This window comes from Uranotaenia lowii, chromosome 2, assembly GCF_029784155.1.
Source record: "Uranotaenia lowii strain MFRU-FL chromosome 2, ASM2978415v1, whole genome shotgun sequence".
NCBI lineage: Eukaryota > Metazoa > Arthropoda > Insecta > Diptera > Culicidae > Uranotaenia > Uranotaenia lowii.
In genome coordinates this window covers 150,989,950-151,009,306 of record NC_073692.1, presented here as the reverse complement: position 1 = coordinate 151,009,306, position 19,357 = coordinate 150,989,950, and the positions used below count along the sequence as shown (strand labels likewise).

At 35.3% G+C, this 19,357-nt stretch overlaps 1 protein-coding gene across 1 annotated transcript in view; it reads left to right on the top strand.

Annotated features, from left to right (window-relative positions):
* The first annotated feature begins 2,738 nt into the window (after nucleotides 1–2,738).
* LOC129746328 (T-box protein H15-like) overlaps nucleotides 2,739–19,357 on the top strand; it is a 222,838-nt gene continuing 206,219 nt past the window's right edge. Inside the window, exon 1 of the mRNA XM_055739928.1 lies at nucleotides 2,739–3,985. Within this exon, the coding sequence (XP_055595903.1) occupies nucleotides 3,646–3,985 (340 nt within the window). The 5' untranslated portion in view covers nucleotides 2,739–3,645. The remainder of the gene's footprint in view (nucleotides 3,986–19,357) is intronic.

Sequence of the window (19,357 nt, the reverse complement as noted above, 5' to 3'; positions counted from 1 at the left end):
GCTCTAGTGTACCTTTTAACTGAAAATTCTTAGATTATAGATAACTTACACAAATGGTTGCAAAAAATTCTTTGAATTCGGCCTTTAAATATACATCAATCCTATTTAATCCTTCTTAAAGGACAGGCTCTTGTTCATTACATGCGTCTGTTCATTTTCAACGGATTCAGTTGTTGTTCTGTAAATTTAAAGGCGCTTGATTTAGCTTCAATTAAGCACATTTGTACATGTTCGAAAAATGTTTCTAGGCGTATTGGATTATTCAATCGAACATAAATCATCCCACTTTCTTTTTTTCAAACGTCCGCAAAGAGTCATGCCATTTTTTCATATGCATCAGACAACCATTGCTGATTCAATTAACATGAAATAAAAACAGTTTTAATATTTAAAACCGTTTAAAAGGTTATGATTTGATCGGTAAAATATCAATCTGGGTCACATCTAGGCTTCATTTATTCATTTGTGCTGTACAAATGAGCTAGGAATCAAAAAGAAAAAAACACATCTAGGCTTCTTATCGCCGCCACGTGCGTTGAAAGTATGCTTGGTTGAGAAATAGGCGCCCAAATATTCCCACAAATCAGTATGCTATGCCCTGGTTACTATCCTCTCACGACGGTTGTTCGCGACGCCTCGACCATAGAGACGAATAACAAACCGCCCGCCCGACGCCCAAAGTAATGAAAATCACGAAAAAATGGATGTCATGACTTTTATTTGATTCAAAAAACTACAAATTTAATTTTTACGGACAATTGAGGTGACTTTTTGTTAATTTTATTCGATATAAACCGATTCGCATGGCTACAGAATATTCGAAAAATAATTTCATTCAAATCGTTTTGGTCATTTCAGAGGAGTAGTACTACAAACACCGTTACAAGAGAATTTTATATAATAGATGTTTTCATGTAAGAAAAATTTTATAGTGATAAAAAAAAGATCTTCAAATAACATTTCGTTAAATTTTTCAAACAAAGTTCAAAAATTTAAAAAAAAAAAATTACAATTTGTTGAGATAACAGCATTGTCGTTTTGTTCTATTTCGCACATTTTTCTAGAAAATTTGATATTCGTAAGACATTCCTGTTTTGAGTAGTTATAGCGAAGGAATCAAGTATCCCCATGGATAAAGTATCCTCATTCTCCCCTATAGTCAAAGTTCTTAAATAGCGTTGCACTCCACTTCAAATAAGTCAATAAAGATTAAGAAAAAAAGTTTAAGAAGGTTAAAATAATAAAAAAGAAGTGAGAGTTTCTTTAAACTAGCTTAAAGAAGTCTTGATTTTCAGAATCAATTTTGAAAATCATTTGAAAAAACCATACGTTGATCACCATTTTGAAAAATAATCCGCTAATTGAAATTGATATCCTGTGTGAACTTACAGCTTTAAAGAACGGCACTCGAAATCGCTGCATGAGCTACACTAATTTGTCAAAAGAAACTCCCGCTTTCTTGCTCATTCGCAACAATTCAAAATGAAAGTTTCTACCGGTGCACTGCTTTACGTTACGTCGTCAATAGGTAGGAAAGGAAAGGAAAGGTACCTACTCGAACATTTCTTCCATCCTTATTCCCCAAGGAGCAGGCAGGCATGCACATATATTTCACCAGACAAATTGGATTCTCGTTGTGCGAAACGCCTCCTCCTCCTTCGAGGCTGACTGGCTGGCCGGCGCTCTTTTTCAACAGCCGTTTATTATTTTATTCGTTCACCACACTATCGATTACCAAAGGCAAAGGCAAACCAACTCTCCACTCTCGAAAGAAAGCGCACAAACGAGTAGGGAGTAGGGAAGCCAAAGGCAGAAAGTAACAAAGCACTTCAACAAACTCATTCCAATCGGAGCCGAATCCAATCCGATCCGGCGAGGAAGTATTAGCGAATCGGTTTCCTTCCTACGTCCTCTAGCTACTCTAGCTAGGCAACATACCTACTCATAGGTTGGCTTACGATGGAAAAGGGCAACAAAAAGCTGATGACGATGACGGTGATGATGATCCCGGGAAATGATGGATTTTGGCATCGGTTCGGTCAGTTTATCACGGAACCAAGAGGTAGAAAGAGAGTGAAGCCGTAGTAGTCGAAGAAGGCTGTGGTGGGTGGTTGAGCGCGCCCATGTTTAGCATCCGATGAAAGCTTCAAATGAGGAGCAAAACAGACGAAGAATTAGTGAGCAATATTTCTTGATCTTTTTTTTTTTCTTTCTTCTGGTGTACCCCCTCTCGGTTTGAAAGACTGTGTAAGGGTGTGAATGTGTTGTATGCTTGTGAGTTACATGAAGAACTCACTGGAAGTGAGTGTTTTTCGAGGAGACCGCCCCTCACAACGATTGAGTTACTCTTCGAGGTTACCATGGTGTTGGTGAGCACTCACGGAGCAAACTTGTTTTCTCGTTGAGTTGCTGTGCACAGGTTTCCAACTAAGGTTGCTGTATTGGTAAGGGGTGGAGCCAACTCGAAGTCCGGCCTCTCTTCGAATGGTTGAGTCTACTAGCTTGCTGCGATTGCACCGAGCGAGCACGTGAAGCCAAAGAGCGCCGGAATTATTCCGGCACGGTGCGTTGGCGCTGACAATTGTTAGTCTAGATACCTACCTAGGCCCGGAGAAGATTCCGGAGAGCCATGCACCGACTGGATCATGTTGTTGCATGACTTTATGCAAGTGCGTCTTTGACGACGATGCTGATTATATGGTGCCGCTGATAGGTGGCGAAGTCCGGTTTTGGCCACACAGGACCGGAGTTTTAGTAAGCACTGGTATGCCCGAAGGCTCGCACACACGCTGACGTGTCGCGGCGTTGTCGATTGTTGTTGTTGCTGTGCTCGCTCGCTCGCTCGTCGACGTACGGTGTGTGTGCTCTATCGGTGGACTACCTTGAAGGCGCGCACGTTTTGTTTTTGCTGTTGAAGAAAGGGCTTTCGCGCGCGTATTGGCGAGGGCTCGAGATTTCGCGGACCGTTGTTTTGGTCGTCGCATTGCTCCGCCAGAGTCCATCTGCGGTTGTTTCTTGAACTTTTTTCCTCCTGTTTTTTCGCCTGTTGTTGTTTTTGTCGTCACCATCGCCGTCGTCGTCGTCGTTTGTTGTCGTTGCAGCAGTGCATTTCTCCGGGTTTGCCGTATTTTTTTGTGAATCCCATTCACGCGCGGTCATATGCATTCCGGTGCAGTTCAGTCCCGGTGCTGCTACTGGTGCACGTAAGAACCCGCGATCCAGAGCTCTGCAGTGTTTTTTGTTGCCACTGTGAATCCTGCGCCTGTTTCTGGATCCATGTGTTCTATTCCGCCAATGTGCACAAAATGTGAGAAAATTGATTTTTTACTGCCGCCGTTTTTGTCGTCGTCGTCGCAGTTGTTGTCGTCGTCCAAAACCCGTGTCGATCGTTCGCTTTTCACCGAACCACGGTGTAGCAAGTGAAAATCTCAACATGTTGTTTAGCCTCGCTATCTCGACATCTCCAGAAAAGTGAAGACACACATCATGTCTCGGTGACAAGTATCAAACCAACCAACCAAAAAAAGTAAACTCCCGTCTCAGAAAAAAGTGAAAAATAGAGGTGTCTTTCCTCAAAAAAGAAAAAAATATTGCCAGTGTCCTAAGCGTTCAAGTTTCTCGGTGAAAACAAATCTTTGTGGTGGGATGTTGTTGGGAGCACAAAACCCGACGGCTATGGCGGCTGCGGCAGCTGCAGCCGCAGCAGCACTTCAAGCGGCCGCCGGGGGCGGCAAACAAAACAACCCAATGAATGGCACAGGAACCGGCCCCGGCTCCGAAAGCGGCAACCATCCTAATAGGTCTACGAACGTAGTCGGCGGTAGTGGAACCGGTAGTGGTGGAGCGACAGATTTCTCGATAGCGGCCATTATGGCCCGGGGTGCGGCAGCAGCGGCGGCGGCTGCGGCTGCTGCTGCGGTCCAAGCTGCACGGACGGCTGAGAATGGAAGCTGCAGCCCGAGGGAGCCCTCGGAACGAAGCATAAGTAAGTTGCCGGGAGTTTCCCTAGAAGAAGGTTCTGGTTCATGGATATGAGGGAGATAGGGTTGGCAAGGGTTAAATAAAAGTCCATTACAGTAGTTTTTCGATTTTATCACGGTAAAAAAAAAGTCACCGTGAATATGGCGAAACTAAAAATTAAATTGGATAAAGTATTTTTGTTGTCTTAAATCAATAATTTATAATGTTTTCAGTAGTGGAAACGTTTTGTATCAATACATTTTGAACATAAGATGTTATTGTCAAAGATTACTTAAAACAAAGGATCGATTTCAGTTCAAATTATTCTTCTCTATAGCAAATTTAAGATTTTTTCTTTAAATAAAACCATGTAAAATATCCATTTGATAGTCTACATCTCATTATAATGAATTATTTAGTTTATATGGTAATTTATATGTCGATTTTGAAAAAGAGTCCAAAAAAATGCATCAAAAAATTTTCTTCTACAAATTTCTAATTTCAAAATTTTATTCTACACACCTTTAATGAACTAAAAAGTTTACCTTTTCGAAAAATATTTTGAATTTTGATCAACTTAGACTTTAAAAGCGTGTTTCTCGAAATTTGCTTTATGGGCAGATAATGCTTTGTTTGTCATATGAAGAAAAACAGAAATCTTAGTCCTTTTTACATATTTTATAGCAAAGCTAGCAGAATTTCATTTTAATCTTCCAAATTTATCCATTCAGACAATACTTAAGGCTGTCCATTACGAATTGCGCACACCACGCTTTCAAATAAACAAATCAAACAAAGAAATGAGAGACACTATCTCTTTTCTAAAACGCTTAAATTCACCCACATCTTTCTAGGATTTGCATAACCAAAAACGTATACTGTTTTAGAGCGACTAACCAAGCACAAATAACAAAACTAGCATTAGCGTGATGTTAAAATACTTATGTCGATTATTACAAGTGTTTTTAAATTCCAAATGACGATTTTAAACTCTAAACAGCTAAAATAAGCAGCTCAATGGCATTTTCATGTTATTGAATATCTATATACAATAACATAAGCATGTAAAATATCATTTTTAAAGACGCTCTACGCTTTTGAATGAAAATTAAGGTCCTGGAAATGGTTTCGGAATAATTTCTTAGATCGAGCGTGAATTTGGCGAGTATTGATAAAAACGATAAGTGATAAAATCGAAAAACTACTGTAATTTTAATAAAAAATTTCCGAATCGAAAAAATCACTTATGGTTCACTTAAAAAAACTCACGATAGTATAACTTAAAAAAGTTTCAAATTCATACAACTTCTAACAGGTATTTTTTTCCTTCCTCTTCTTCGAGGGTCAATTCTGGTTGAGATATAAAATCTTAGAAATCGTTGGTTTGGATTGTTTGCAATCCAATCAGGGAAGGATTTGGAGACTTCATCCCATGTTCTCCATTGTTTTGCTCCATTGTATACTTTTTTTGATGAACATATTTATTTTGTTAGAGATTCCAGTTACGAGATATTGATAAGGGATCAATTCTCCCCACTCTTGAAACTAGCATTTATTTTTCAAAAACATCTGAAGTAGTTTAAGTTACATTGTTCAACTAGGAAATATCAAATTATCCAAATGTTCAATCTATTCTACCCACCACTAGACTGTGGCTTAGAAAATTACACTGCTTTATATTTATAGTACCTAATACGCAATGTGTAGGGGAGAATGAGAATAATTCATCCCTGGGGATACTTAATTCCTTCGCTTTATCTCGAATCCAGAATGTCTTAAAAATACCAGATGTTCTAGAAAAATGTATAAAATAGCCAACAACAATGCTGTTATCTCGAAAAATTAAAAAAAAAATCTTTTTGGAGTATTTGTTTAATAAATTTAACAAAATGTGATTTAAAGATCTTTTGTTATCACTTTATAATGTTTCTTACATCACATAATAAAAATTTATTTCAATTTGTCAATCGTTAGAAAATAATATGAAATTTATAATACCATATTTTCAAAGCAATAGTAAACTCTTAATATTTTTTAAGAAGAAGTTTTCCAAAATGTATGTTATGGGTATAGTTGATCCCTAGAGTCCAAAAAGATAATTTTTTCTCCTGAATGGTTCATGATCATTGGTTATCATGATATTTCTGATATCTGTCCATTAACTAATGTTCATCCAGTAATTATTTGTTAAAAAGGAATTCAAATACTGTTTTTATCTAAAAACTAGAAAATTGCGCCTTATAATATGCAATGGTCTAAGGTTGTATACAAACTTTTAGAATTCTATTTGTCTGATACTTTCAAACTGTAGAATGAGAACTAATATGGCAAATAATAGTCAACGGACCATCTTTGGATTTTTGCCTAGGGTCAGGGCACCCTCAATAAAGGATCAAGTCTCTTGCAAATTAAAAAATATCACTTCAATATCACTTCAGTTCATCTACGGGTTCATGTATCGTTCTAACTTTTGGATCATAGAAACTTGAAATCACTCGCTGTCAGAAAATGGAAAAGACGGTGAGTTGATAAATTTTCCCAAACAAATATGATGAAAATGAAAAAAAGGGGTTTAAGTATCCCCATTCTCCCCTAATAATTTTTTATATACAGAAATAGAGTGTTTAATTAAGGGTCTTTTTCCCAAAATTGCGATTTTGGTTTAAAGTTAAGAAGTTCTTTATTCGTTCTATTTATTAAGGACAATTGTTGAAATACAAAAGCAATCTTAAAAAGTGAACAATAGGATTTATATTTATATTTAGTTACGATTACAAAAATACGATAATTGGACACCTTTGAGATCAGAAGGTGCGTTCGAATAACACATTAACCCTTATCCCAGATTTTTTGTACTCATTATAGTTCTTGGACTTTGGAGTATCAATCTGAAATTTCTAACTTTAAGCGTAATATCTCTCTTGTTTTTCAACCGAGTTTTCCTATGATTTGTTTTTCTTTGAGTTTTGAAAACCTCATAATAAAACTTAAATATGATTTCTGGCAATACTCAGCTACAAATATTCATTTTTATGCTATTCAAAGTCAAAGGAAAGCTAGCTTCAGCTTGCCAGATTACCCGGTTTTATTCGGACTTGCCCAGATTTTCGGGGGGAAAAAAAATGAGAAAACTCCGGTCCGGCCTGGATGTTGTCGAAAAAGGCTCAGATTTGGCCATGATTAATTCACTTTATTTGCAAAATCAGACAAAAACTGAGATTAAGTTATTATATTTTGAACTTTTGTGACCAAAACCGAAAACTTTTGGAATTTTTTTTTTGAAAATAATCATACCTCGCGTGAGCTTTCATTATGACGTATGAAACATCCTGAGAATTCACAGAAAATTGATACAAAAGTTATAAAAACAACTTTAAAATTTGTATTTAGCATATAGAATATGTTGTCCAGGCTACAAATATTCAAAATGGAATGAAGTTGTGACCAGTTTATGTAAGTTTTTGTATTTTTCCGTTTAAAACTGTTTTTTTACATTTTGTTTCATACGACGTGATATGAGCTCACGCAAGAGTTTAGATATTTTGGAAGCCTAAAACACGATTTAAAATCTGATGATTTGTTGCGCTGAATTCCTGTCGTTCGATTCCTAAGTTTAGAGTAAATTTACCTGGATATTCCTGGATTTAGGTTGAACATTTAGAAATAAGTGCCCGGATTTAGCCAGGCTTTAAGAGAAAAATTTCGGATTTGCCCGGCCCGGACACGTTCGGGAATAATTCTGGCAACCTTACTATAGGCCAGTCACATGCAAAAACAATCACTCAGTACTCAAGAAAGCATATGTTAGAAGCTGTATTTTTTGTTGCTCCTAAGATTTTTTTTCAAGATTATGACCACAAAAACTGAAAAAAGTCGTGTAAAAAACGTATTTTTTCAATAAATGCACCGTCAAAAATGTTCCAGTCACAGTACATAAATTTTGAAAAGTTGATTGAAAGTTGACGTAATTGGACAAAATTTGGCCTCTTAAGATCCTCAAAAAGAAAAGAAAAAAACAAAGTTTTTAACGAATTTTCAATGTTAGCTGTTTTACAAACTTTTTATTTGACAGATTTCCTCACACCTTGGTTTTATTTTTTAATGGATTTTGAGTAGATTTACACAAGATTTTCGCATAGACTTATCAGAAATGTTGTTTCTATCGGTTCAAGTGAAGTAATTATATAAGCGCTGCGATGCTTAACAAAAAAATTATGATTTCAAGATTTAAAAAATCCCTGAAAATTACAAATATACATCCTCATGCGCAAAATATGACATCTTACTTCAGCATCATTGAGCTTTAAACGGATTTTTTTTGAGCATTTGGTGGCTGTTTTTTTTGGGTTTTTTTCATTCTTAGACTTTAAATAGCTTAAAAAATGAAAAAAAAAGTCTTAAATTGGTTTATTTTATTTGAAATAAGCTCTATGGGACCTGCCATAGAAAATCAACTTAAAAATTCTGTTTGAAGACGATTACATACAACACTGTTATTTCTTGAAAAATATGTCTGATAGTTACAGACCAAGAATGACATACATCTCTTTGAAATTCTACTTCTAAATTTATATTTGGAAATGCCTTCATTTTTATGGGATAAACATTTTGGTTTTTAGGTTTTAATATCCCGAAAGTTTTGCAGAGCATTGCACAATGAAAAATTTGGCCCAAATTCCAAAAAACTCGAGGTCCCTGGTTGAAGGACCCTATTTTATACTTATTTAACATGAAATTTCAACAAAAACCTCAACACGCCTTCGGATTTTCCCGGATGTATCTTAGTGAGGTGTTGTTTGACCCTTATTACCCAGAAAAACGATATTTTTTCCTCAATTTTAACATTAGATTTTGAGCAATTGCAATTTCATAAAATGAGCTGAAAGGGTTTGAAATACCTAGAATCTTTTTAAATTGACCATTTACAGATGAGAAGCTCTTAAGAAGCTATCTGTTTTTTCCTCTTTTACCCCCATGAAGATTTGGTCATTCAAGGGGCCATCCAAAAATTACGTAACGCATTTGGTGGGGGGCGGGGAGGGCGGAATTTGTTTAAAAGCGTTTTACGGCTCGTGGATTTTTTATAGAAAATTTGAGATGATGTGTTACGTCAGGGAAAGGAGGAGAGGGCGAAATTTTTTGAAAATTGCGTTGCGTATTATTTGAAAAGCCTCTTTTATATAACTGCTTTACATCTTACATGACTGTTTATTGATGTAAACAAAGTAAACATTAAATTGAAGCTTAAGGATAAACTCAGTCAACGCTCGAAATTTTCGATCGATTGACAAATGTATGAAAATAATATTAACTTTTGTATGAGAGTTTAACTTTTTTAAAAATTAATTGATCATAATTGGAGTTTTTAATGAAGAGAGCTCATTCAAAGGGCGTATAACTCACGAAACATTTCATAAATCTTCATGGAACTTTCACATTACATAAGAATATATCCCGAAAATTCCCTATTGATTATGAAAATTTGTTCTTCGAAAATTCGTTTTTACGAACACGTATTGGTTTTTTACTGGGTAATAGCTAAAGGACAGATAACACATCACTCAGATGCAAGGCTGCTAAAATCATAGAAAAGTTTGTAATTTCATAGGGTTTACCACAAACTTTCATCTGTGTCATAGAACACAAAACTTTGGAAATATTCGCAGATTTCACAAATTTCACATAATTCTGAGATTTTGTTTGTATAAGCTTGCAATTTTGAATTTACAAAATATAATATGATTGGCAGGGTTGGTAAATTTCGCCCGTCACGCTTGACCCGACTAGTTTTTTTTCATCAAACGACCGGCACCTTACTCAATTGACGGAGCCTCACTTCTCGCATGACGGATAAATCACGACAACAATCAACATTTCTCCGTCATGCGACTGGCGAAGCTCCTACACATCCTCGATCGGCTGCTGCCGGCAGGTACAACTAATTGAACGACTTGCTGGCAGAGAGCAACAATAGCAATAAAAAACTGAAAACGGGCTTGCTGGCAGGAGCAACAATAATAATAAATGCGTTTCTTTTTCGTCATCGGTCGTTGAAATGCGATTGCTTGACTAGGTTATTATTTTAGCTTCAAATGACTGGGGAATGAATGACTGGCAAACGAAGTGACTGGTCGTTAAGGAACAGTCAAATGAGTTTGAAGGACCATTTTACCGTTGACCGTTGAATTATGCCAACCCTGATGATTGGTGATGTCAATTGGTACTTTTTCCTGTTAATTTTAGAAACAGTCAAACTTGACATAATCTTCCATCGAATTTAAAAAAAAAACAGTATCACAGAAAACAATCACAGAGTTTTTGTTACCGAAATTCAGAATAAACTTTTGAAAAAAACACAGAATTTTTATCGTCAACCTTGCTTAGATATCTTCGGTCGCATCTGATTGCAGGTATGAACTCTTGAAAAGATTTCACATAATAAAAGAATTATTCCAGGCCATTCAATCTGCGGTTTTGTTTTTTTTTTTTTTGGGACTTTTGGTCCAAATTTTTACCTATTGTGCAATGGTAGAAATAAATGAAGTTGGGAAACTTGATCCAGAAAATATTTATAAATAAAACACGAACATTAAAAGAAGTTATCTGAAAAATTCTTTAATTTATTTCAAATTTACAAACATTTAAAAATTGAATTTTAAATATAAAATTTTAAACTCGTCATTCAATGATTGAAATAGCAAATGTTGAATGAGATTGGCAATTATTTTGAAAAAACAACCAGGGTTGGGTCGTGAAAATTTACTATCAAAATATTTTAAAAAAATCAAAGAAAATTTATAAGTTCTTTGAACAGACAACTTTAAATCATCAAAAACAAAAAATAATCATCATTTAGTAGGAAACCATTAAGTTATTAAATTGGAAGAATACTTATCAAAAATTGAAAATAAAGTTTTAATGTGCAATGTGATTCAGCAATTTACAATGCTTTCGTTGCTTTATGTTTCCTGGAAAATATTGAAAATGTTAGTCAGTTAGTTTATCGGTCATATCGGTGAAAAGTGATGTCCTTTTTGTAAGAACATATCAAGACTGAAATTTTCTTGACGGATAGAAAGTTAAAAAATTAAAGACGGTTTAAATGACCGAGTAGAATTGACCCGTGCTGAACAAAAAATTTGGCATGTGATGATAGTGAATCTCAATCAAATTCTACTCGCAAATTTTCACCGTCTTTCATTTCTTCTAATTTCTACCTGTCTTAAAAAAATTACTAAAAAGAACATCACTTTTCACCAATAAGGCCAATAAACGAATTAAGAAACATAGTTAATGGTGAATAAATTCTAAACAAAATATTGAAAAAAATTCTCAATGTTTTGACTACATTGCAACGCATTTATGAATTTATTAATGTAGATGTATGGCTTCAAAATTAATGAAAAAAACAAATTAATTTTCATAATTACCGTTAAAAAGTACATCAGAAATAAATAAAAAAAAAACAAGTGTTTTGCAAATTATCGACAAATCAGATGAAATTTCATAATTAAAAGTCCTTCTCTAGAAGAATGAATCTAACATTTGAAATTATAAAATTCTCAAACATTCAATCTTTTCTGTTTTTGCAAAAATTAAAACTTGAAGTATCTCAGAATTGAAAAGCACGGTTGGAAATAAATCATATTTTAAATCAAAAATTCATTGGAAAATTCATGGTCAAATTGTAGAATGACAGTTTGAAAAAATAACAGAAAAGTTCAAATTAGGGATTTAATAATAATGGTTACTCGATTTTGATTTGAAAATCGGACATCAAAAAATGGACACAAACACTCACTGGATCCAAAGTTGCCGAAATCATAGAAAAATCTTTAATTTCACAGAATTTTTAGCAAATTTTTATTACAGATTCTGTGTCACAGAACACAGAATTTTGAGAATATTCACAGATTTCACAGATTTTTTAAATTTTGTACGTTTTTCCAAAATTATATTTTTATGTCAACATAAATGTTGGATTTTTACCTTAGTTTTGAAAAAACATGATAAGATTGGTAATAATTATTGACTTTTATCAAGTAAAATGGGAAAAAGGCTCACTTTCTTATGACTTTCCAAAAGAATTTAGTATAAATTTCCATCACAGAAAACCATCACAGAATTTTTGAGTAAAATCGCAGAAAGTCAGATTTTTTTTCGCAAAAACACAGAATTTTTTCGGCAACCTTGACTAGATCTCGATGATACTTGATGTTTTCTCGAAGAGATTTCTTTTTACTACTCTAAGCGTACAACTTTCGAGGATATGATAGCCAGCATCTTTAACAACGTGTTCAACGTTATGCCGTGACTAGCATTCGATCTCATAACCGTTGGCTTAGAAGACGTGCAGGCTATCTTCTTCACCACGGGCTGAAGTCATTCGAAAGTATCTCAAACAAGAATTCTATAAACAATGTACAGGCAGATTTGTTCAACATTAATTTTAACATTTTTAACAAATGTATATCTGCTTTAAAAATTGAAATGAAATGATGCACCTAATAGACTGAAATTGATCCTTTGCCTATCAGTAATTTCCAAGCCAATTTTATGATAATTTGATTAGATTTTGATTCACTGTGCAATCAATGATTCTGAATAAGGCCGGAACAAATATAAATGTCTTCTTTTGTAACCCCCCTTCGAAATGTTCAAAAACAAATAAAGTAGGCACAATTTTCTCGTATGTCTGGATATCGTGCCGCTATTAAGCCTTCCCCCTTTCTGATGATTGATTTTATTGTATTTTTCGATAAAAAATAACTTCATTATTGGGTTTTGTGCAATGATATAGTGTGCAATTTTATTGTGTACAAGTTTTTATGCAATTTATTCAACTTTATTGATTTCTCGCATTATTTTTTAAATATCCTCTTTGGCGATGATCCATTTCCGAGTGACGAAAGAGGGATTTGAAAATTTCTCCGGCCTGATAAAAATAAATAATTTGAAAAATAAATAGTGCAAATTTTCTTTTCAATCTTTTGATATTTTAGTATAGAATGCATAAGTTAATATTATGTTTCATGCTAAAAATTTAATCTTTGTTTTTCTCTTCTTCAATTTATGTTAAATTTTAGTTTTTCCTTTGAAATGTGTTCTTGCGCTTTTAATTTTTTTTGAAATTTCAGGCGTTTTCAAATTATAATAATTTTTCCTCGTTTTGAAAAGGTTCCATGAAGAAAATTGACTTCTGTATCTTTTGTTTTAGAATCAACTTTGTAATTGTTGATTTGAAAGCATGAATTTTCTTCTGTCGTAGTTACAAGTGAATGTGAATTAAAGTTATAAATTAAAAATTTATTTAAATGATCTTGAATCTGATTTTTTTTTCAATAATGTTTTTAAAATAGAGAAGAAACGAAAAATTCCAATTCACTAGAAGTTTAGTTCATTATTCGTTGAAGCGAGGTTAGCAACTCTAGCCAACTTTTCCCATCTTTCAACATCCATCGGTCCCACCCGGGGACACATAAATAAAACTCTTTCAAGGATCCATTGGGGATCGTTTCAGCCAGTAGTGCAACTCTAAACACTCTCTGTCCGAAACAAAATCCTAAAGAAGCCGAGAAAATGTGAACAAAATATCGATTTTCCAACTGCTGTCCGCCCTCACGATTGGCCAAAAACCGATGGATATGTCACACGTTTGTTGGCTTCTTTTCGGTAAATTCATTCACTCCCTCGTCTTGGAAGAGCTTCCACCCTCTGCCGTCTCACCACTAACTTCACCACCCAAAAAAACCCCACCGTAACGATTTTCTGCCTTCCATTTTCCACCCACACATTCTAAGCTGTGAACTTTCAAGGAAAAACCCCACATCGCCGCCAAGGGTTACACTTTACAAGTCGTTTTTCTTTGTCTTTATCGCCTCGAAGACAGCCACACCATTTTGTGTCGTATGTGTGTATAGACAGATTGTGTAAGAGAAGCTCCTTTCCGCCCATTTCCTTCTTTCGCAACGGCAGAAGCACTAACTTATTTTATACCTACTTCCTTCAAATTCTCGTAACATAACGCTTCGAAAGTGGAACGAATGGCTCCGGTTTTTGGGGTAGCCACTTAGGAGCAAAACTTTCGAATGAGGATTTTTAGTACCTTGCTATCGGTTTTGCGGGGATCTTTGATTGGTCCCCGGGAGCCCGCTGATGCTATATGGTCTAGTGTCTTGAAAGTTTCCTTATGTTATGATCATAGTTCTTAGTTGGAAGAAAAGTTGTTGTATTTATATCAATGATAACTGAAGAATCATCAAACCTACATGAAAAACAAAAACTGATTTTGAATTTTTTTAATACCCTCTATTCAACGAAGGTTTCAAATTTTTCTTAGATATTGTAGTTTGATAGATTCAATGTAAAAAAAATAATCCTACTATTTTTAGAATTTTTCAAAGATAACATTACAACTACTTCTGACATCACTGAAGAAAGTTTTAGAGCAGGGATGAGCAACCCGCGGCTTGCGGGCGCCCTTGAAACCCTTTTATGCGGCCCGAAGCTTTTTTCAAATTTTCATGCCTCAACTTTTTTTTATAATGGATGGTTAGGAAAATTTATAAAACTTGATCAAATATGCACTTATCTGCATTTGCTCCACAATCATTTAGATTGTTAACTTGTTTCTGGCATTTTGAGCATTTATGTTCTGTTCAAGGCATACATGCAATATTGTTTATTGGCGTATCGTAATATTTATTTTTTTCATTCAGAATAGATTGTTCTTGATTATTGAACTCCTTAAACTCCTTAAATCCATTGAAGTGAGTCGGAAGAGCAGCCAAAACTTGGAAGCTACACATGATTAAAGAAATTTCGAAGTTCGTTAGTGAAGTCATTAAAAATAAAGTTGTATGATAAAAAATATGCTTAGTAGATTTTTTTTTTCAAAAATTATTCTGTCCAATTCAGAAAAAGACTTGTTCTGTTAGCATGCATGGCAAAAAATTTAAACAAAAACCTTGTTAAATATTTTTTATTTCTGAATATTAATGAAAATTACGAAAAAAAAAAAGCCTGGGTGAACGATTTAAGATTTTTTTTTATCAACATGAATCAGTCGGCATCAAAGCTACCGACAAAAATAATTAGTTCTTTATTACAAAAAATAGATATAAGAAATTCTGTGATTGGACCTAAAAGGTCTTTAAGGATTCTCTGTGATGCTTTATTTTAGAAATTTGATAGAAAATTTATAACAAACATCGATAAATTGTATTATTTCACTTATAATTCGCTTTGCACATTACCTACCTACCTACCTAAGGGTCCAGCGCCGATTGTCCGGCGCATAGGGCTGAGATAAAAGATCTCCACTGCTGGCGATCCGGAGCCAGCGTCTTCACTTGCTGCCAGCCAAGGTTCTCGTCAACTGTGCGGATTTCAGCGGCTAGACTTCGCCGCCACGAGCTTTTGGGCCTGCCTCTTCTTCGATGCCCATCTGGATTCCAGTCAAGCGCCTCTCTGCAAATCTCGTTTTCATCTCTTCGCAGCGTGTGCCCAATCCATCTCCACTTACGTTCCCGAATCTCGATTTCTAGCGCCTTTTGATGACACCGGCGATGAAGTTCAACGTTTGAGATCCAGTTGCCAGGCCACCAAGCGCGGATGATGTTCCGCAGGCAGCGATTCACAAAAACTTGCAGTTTTCGCGTCGTCACCGCATATGTGCACCAAGTTTCACACCCGTACAGCAATACGGATTTGACGTTTGAGTTGAAGATTCGGATCTTAGTTCGTAGAGAGATCTGGCGTGACCGCCAGATGTTTCGGAGACTCGCAAACGCAAATCGGGCTTTTCTGATCCGGGTTTCGATGTCCTTCTTGGTACCACCATCAGGCGTAATCTGGCTACCAAGATACTGGAAGCACTCCACTGTCTCAACCTGTTGTCCAGCTACCACGAAATTGGAACGATTTTCTGTATTGATTTCCATCGACTTGGTCTTTCCGACATTGATTTTGAGACCTGCTGCCTTGGAGCTTTCGGTGAGGTCGTCGAGTTTGCTCTGCATGTCTTGTTGTGTTTGGGCGAGCAAAACAATATCGTCTGCCAGGTCAAGGTCGTTCAGTTGCTCCATGGTTGAAGGATTCCACGGCAATCCTCGGTTTGGTCTACAGTCAATCGATCCAGTCAAGATCTCATCCATTACGATGAGAAAAAGCAGCGGTGACAAAATACATCCTTGTCTCACTCCAGCAGTTACCGGGATTGGTTCGGACAAGACACCGTCGTGCAAGACCTTGCACGAAAATGCCTCGTATTGTGCTTCGATGAGATGGACTAGTTTCTCTGGGACCCCTCTTCGTCTAAGAGCAGCCCAGATGTTTTCGTGGTTCAGTCGGTCAAATGCTTTTTCGAAATCAACGAACACCAGCAGAAGAGAGTCCTGGAATTCGTTGATTTGTTCCAGTATTATTCGTAGCGTTGTGATGTGGTCCACACATGATCGTCCGGATCGGAATCCAGCTTGTTGCCGTCGGAGTGTAGCGTCGATTTTCTCCTGGATCCTGTTCAGGATCACTTTGCAGAGTACTTTAAGGGTTGTACAGATCAAAGTTATGCCACGCCAGTTACCGCACTCTGTTAGGTCTCCTTTCTTTGGGACCTTTACGAGGATACCCTGCATCCAGTCGGCCGGGAATGTTGCAGTATCCCAAATGTCAGCGAAAAGACGGTGCAACATTTGTGCTGACAAGGCAGGGTCGGCTTTGAGCATTTCAGCAGGAATGCAATCGATTCCAGGCGCTTTGTTGGATTTCATGTCCTTGATTGCCGCTTCTATTTCAGCCAGCGAGGGCGCTTCCGAGTTGAAGTTGCACATTACCAAAGTCAAAAAATAGCTTCACAAATCCTATCCCAATGATATCTAAATGAGATTAAAAAATTTAAAAATCTAAATAAAAATTCTAGGATCAAGAATGTAGTTTTGAAGGTAGTTTCCTTAAAATATGAAATTCAGCTCAACATCTCAACTTTAATTAAAAAATGAGGGTTTTACCGTTTGTAGGAAAATAAATCTAGGCTTAAGTTTCAATTGTGTATAAAAATCACAGAAAGTCAATTAGCGATTCAACGTCCAACGATAAAAAGACAGTAATTTCTTTGAATATATATTTAGTTATCACTGTAGTAAGCTCCAGGAAATGTATAAATGAAAGGAGAACTATTAAAAAAATGAGAGAATTTAAAAATGACAAAGATTAAGTCATGTAGCTTTTCAATACAAAAATAGAAAAGATTTGAAATACAAATTGGCCCGTTGGTTCAAAATATTGCTCACCCCTGTTTTAGAGTATTAAATATGAAATATATTTAAGGCCCCTTAAAACCAAAGTGTATAAGTATAAGTGCAAAATTGATCGCTTTTGAGTAAATGATGCCAAACGACTTGTAGAGATGAGATGAACAAAGTACAACTTAAAAAAAATAAAAGTTATGAAAATAAATTTGTAAACAAATATGTGGCAACACCAGAATAGAAGATTTTGTTATTATTATTATTAACTATTGAGATTGAGATTCATAAGAATCGTAAAATCACGACAATGGCGTAATCGGTAAGACGAGCAAAAATTTGGATGCTGATGCTCAAATTGCTTAGAAATGGATCTATATAAGGCGGAGATGCTAATAAAACGTAGATGTTGAGGCTGCTGCTAGGATTGTTTGATTTTGATTTGGCCTTTTCGAAGAGTCGGATTGGCTAGGAGGCGCAGATTTGAAAGCCTGCAGCTAGGATTGTTGGTGGTTTAATTGACCTTCTGGTTGCAAAAAACGCGGAATTGGCTTAGGGAGCGCAGATTTTTAAGACTGTTGCTAGGTTTGTTTGTTTTGATTTGGCGTTCCGGTGCAAAGACGGTGGGCTTAGGAAAAGCAGATTTTCAAAGCTGCTGCTGCTGAATATTTGTTTGATTTAGCCTTCTGGTGAAAAAAGATGGATTAACTTAGAAAGCGCAAATCGTTAAGGCTGCTGTTGACCGTGTGTTTTTGATTTGGCATCCCGTGAAAAAAAAAATGGATTGGCTTAGGAAGAGCCAATTTTTAAGACTTACGCTGCTGATTTTTGCAATGTTTCTTCAGCTAATAAGACAGGGGGGAAAGGGGGAGGGGTGGAAAATCGCAGATTGTTAAAGTTAAGGATTGACTTAGGAAGCGCAGATTTTTAAGGTTGCTGTTGATTGTTTGTTTGAATCGACCTCTTAACAGATTTGAAGGCTGCTTCGGCTACGGTGATAAAAAAAATCAATTTTTCAAATTATGAAAGATTTAATTTAAGATTAGAGGTGAAAATAAATTTAGGGAAGAAATGAACAAAGTACATAATCATAAAGTTATGAAAATAAATATATGTATAAAACAAATATGTAGCAACACTGGAAGAGCAGATACAAAACGTAAACCAAAACACAAATCATTGATCTATTTTTGTAAGCAACAGACGTGTCTGAGTGAATTTTTGAGTTGAGATTCATGAAAATTGTGAAATCATGACACGACTCTTTGTGTTTCTAATCACGTATTCACATATTTACATACTTTTTTGTTTGCATTTTCAAAAAATGTATTCAACATTTTCTACTCAACAAATCACAAATCAACTTAAAAGTGTGTAACTTTGAAATAAGTTTTTTTTACACCTATACCTCTTCGGCTACAAAGGCCTCATTTCATTTAAGAATTTTGTTGAAGATCGCAAAACAAATTTACTTATGATTTAAAAATATCTTTGATTCAGTTTAGATTGAAACTTGTTCAAAATACCTGTTGTCGTCTTGTCAAAATGCTATAACTTAATTTTTCAGATTGGGAGAAATCAACAGAAAAAACTTCTATAACTCTTCTATAATAATTGAAAGTTTCTAGCGGTGTTGATATTGATTAAATTTTCCAAGAAATGGCAAGTGAGGTTTTTTTCTGCACACTTAAAATTTTTAATTCTTCCTTTAGTTTTGTTCCTTGAGCAAGGTTATTTTAGAGTAAGAATTTTGCCTCAGAACTGGTGTCAAAACCTTCAATACAAAACCCATGTTATGTTTTCTTCTACAGTTTTTTTTTTAATATTTTCTCAATTGTTGAAAGAAATAAATTTCGGAATATAAAATGTTTAATAATATTCAACTCATTTCACAGGTATTAAAAATCAAAATTATATTTCTGTTTTTATATATTTCTGATATTGTATCCATTTTAGAATTCTTGATTCTCAGTAGAAAATTGTAAAAATCAGAAATAAAAAAACAATTTTGAAATCATCGATTGAATTGGGATTTTCGAAACTCATATGTACATCCAATATTTAAATGAAAACTCTGAGATAAATTTCTGAAATAAAATCTTCTACAAAATTCATAACTTTACTTCAGCTTCAAAATAACGATCCAGAATCGA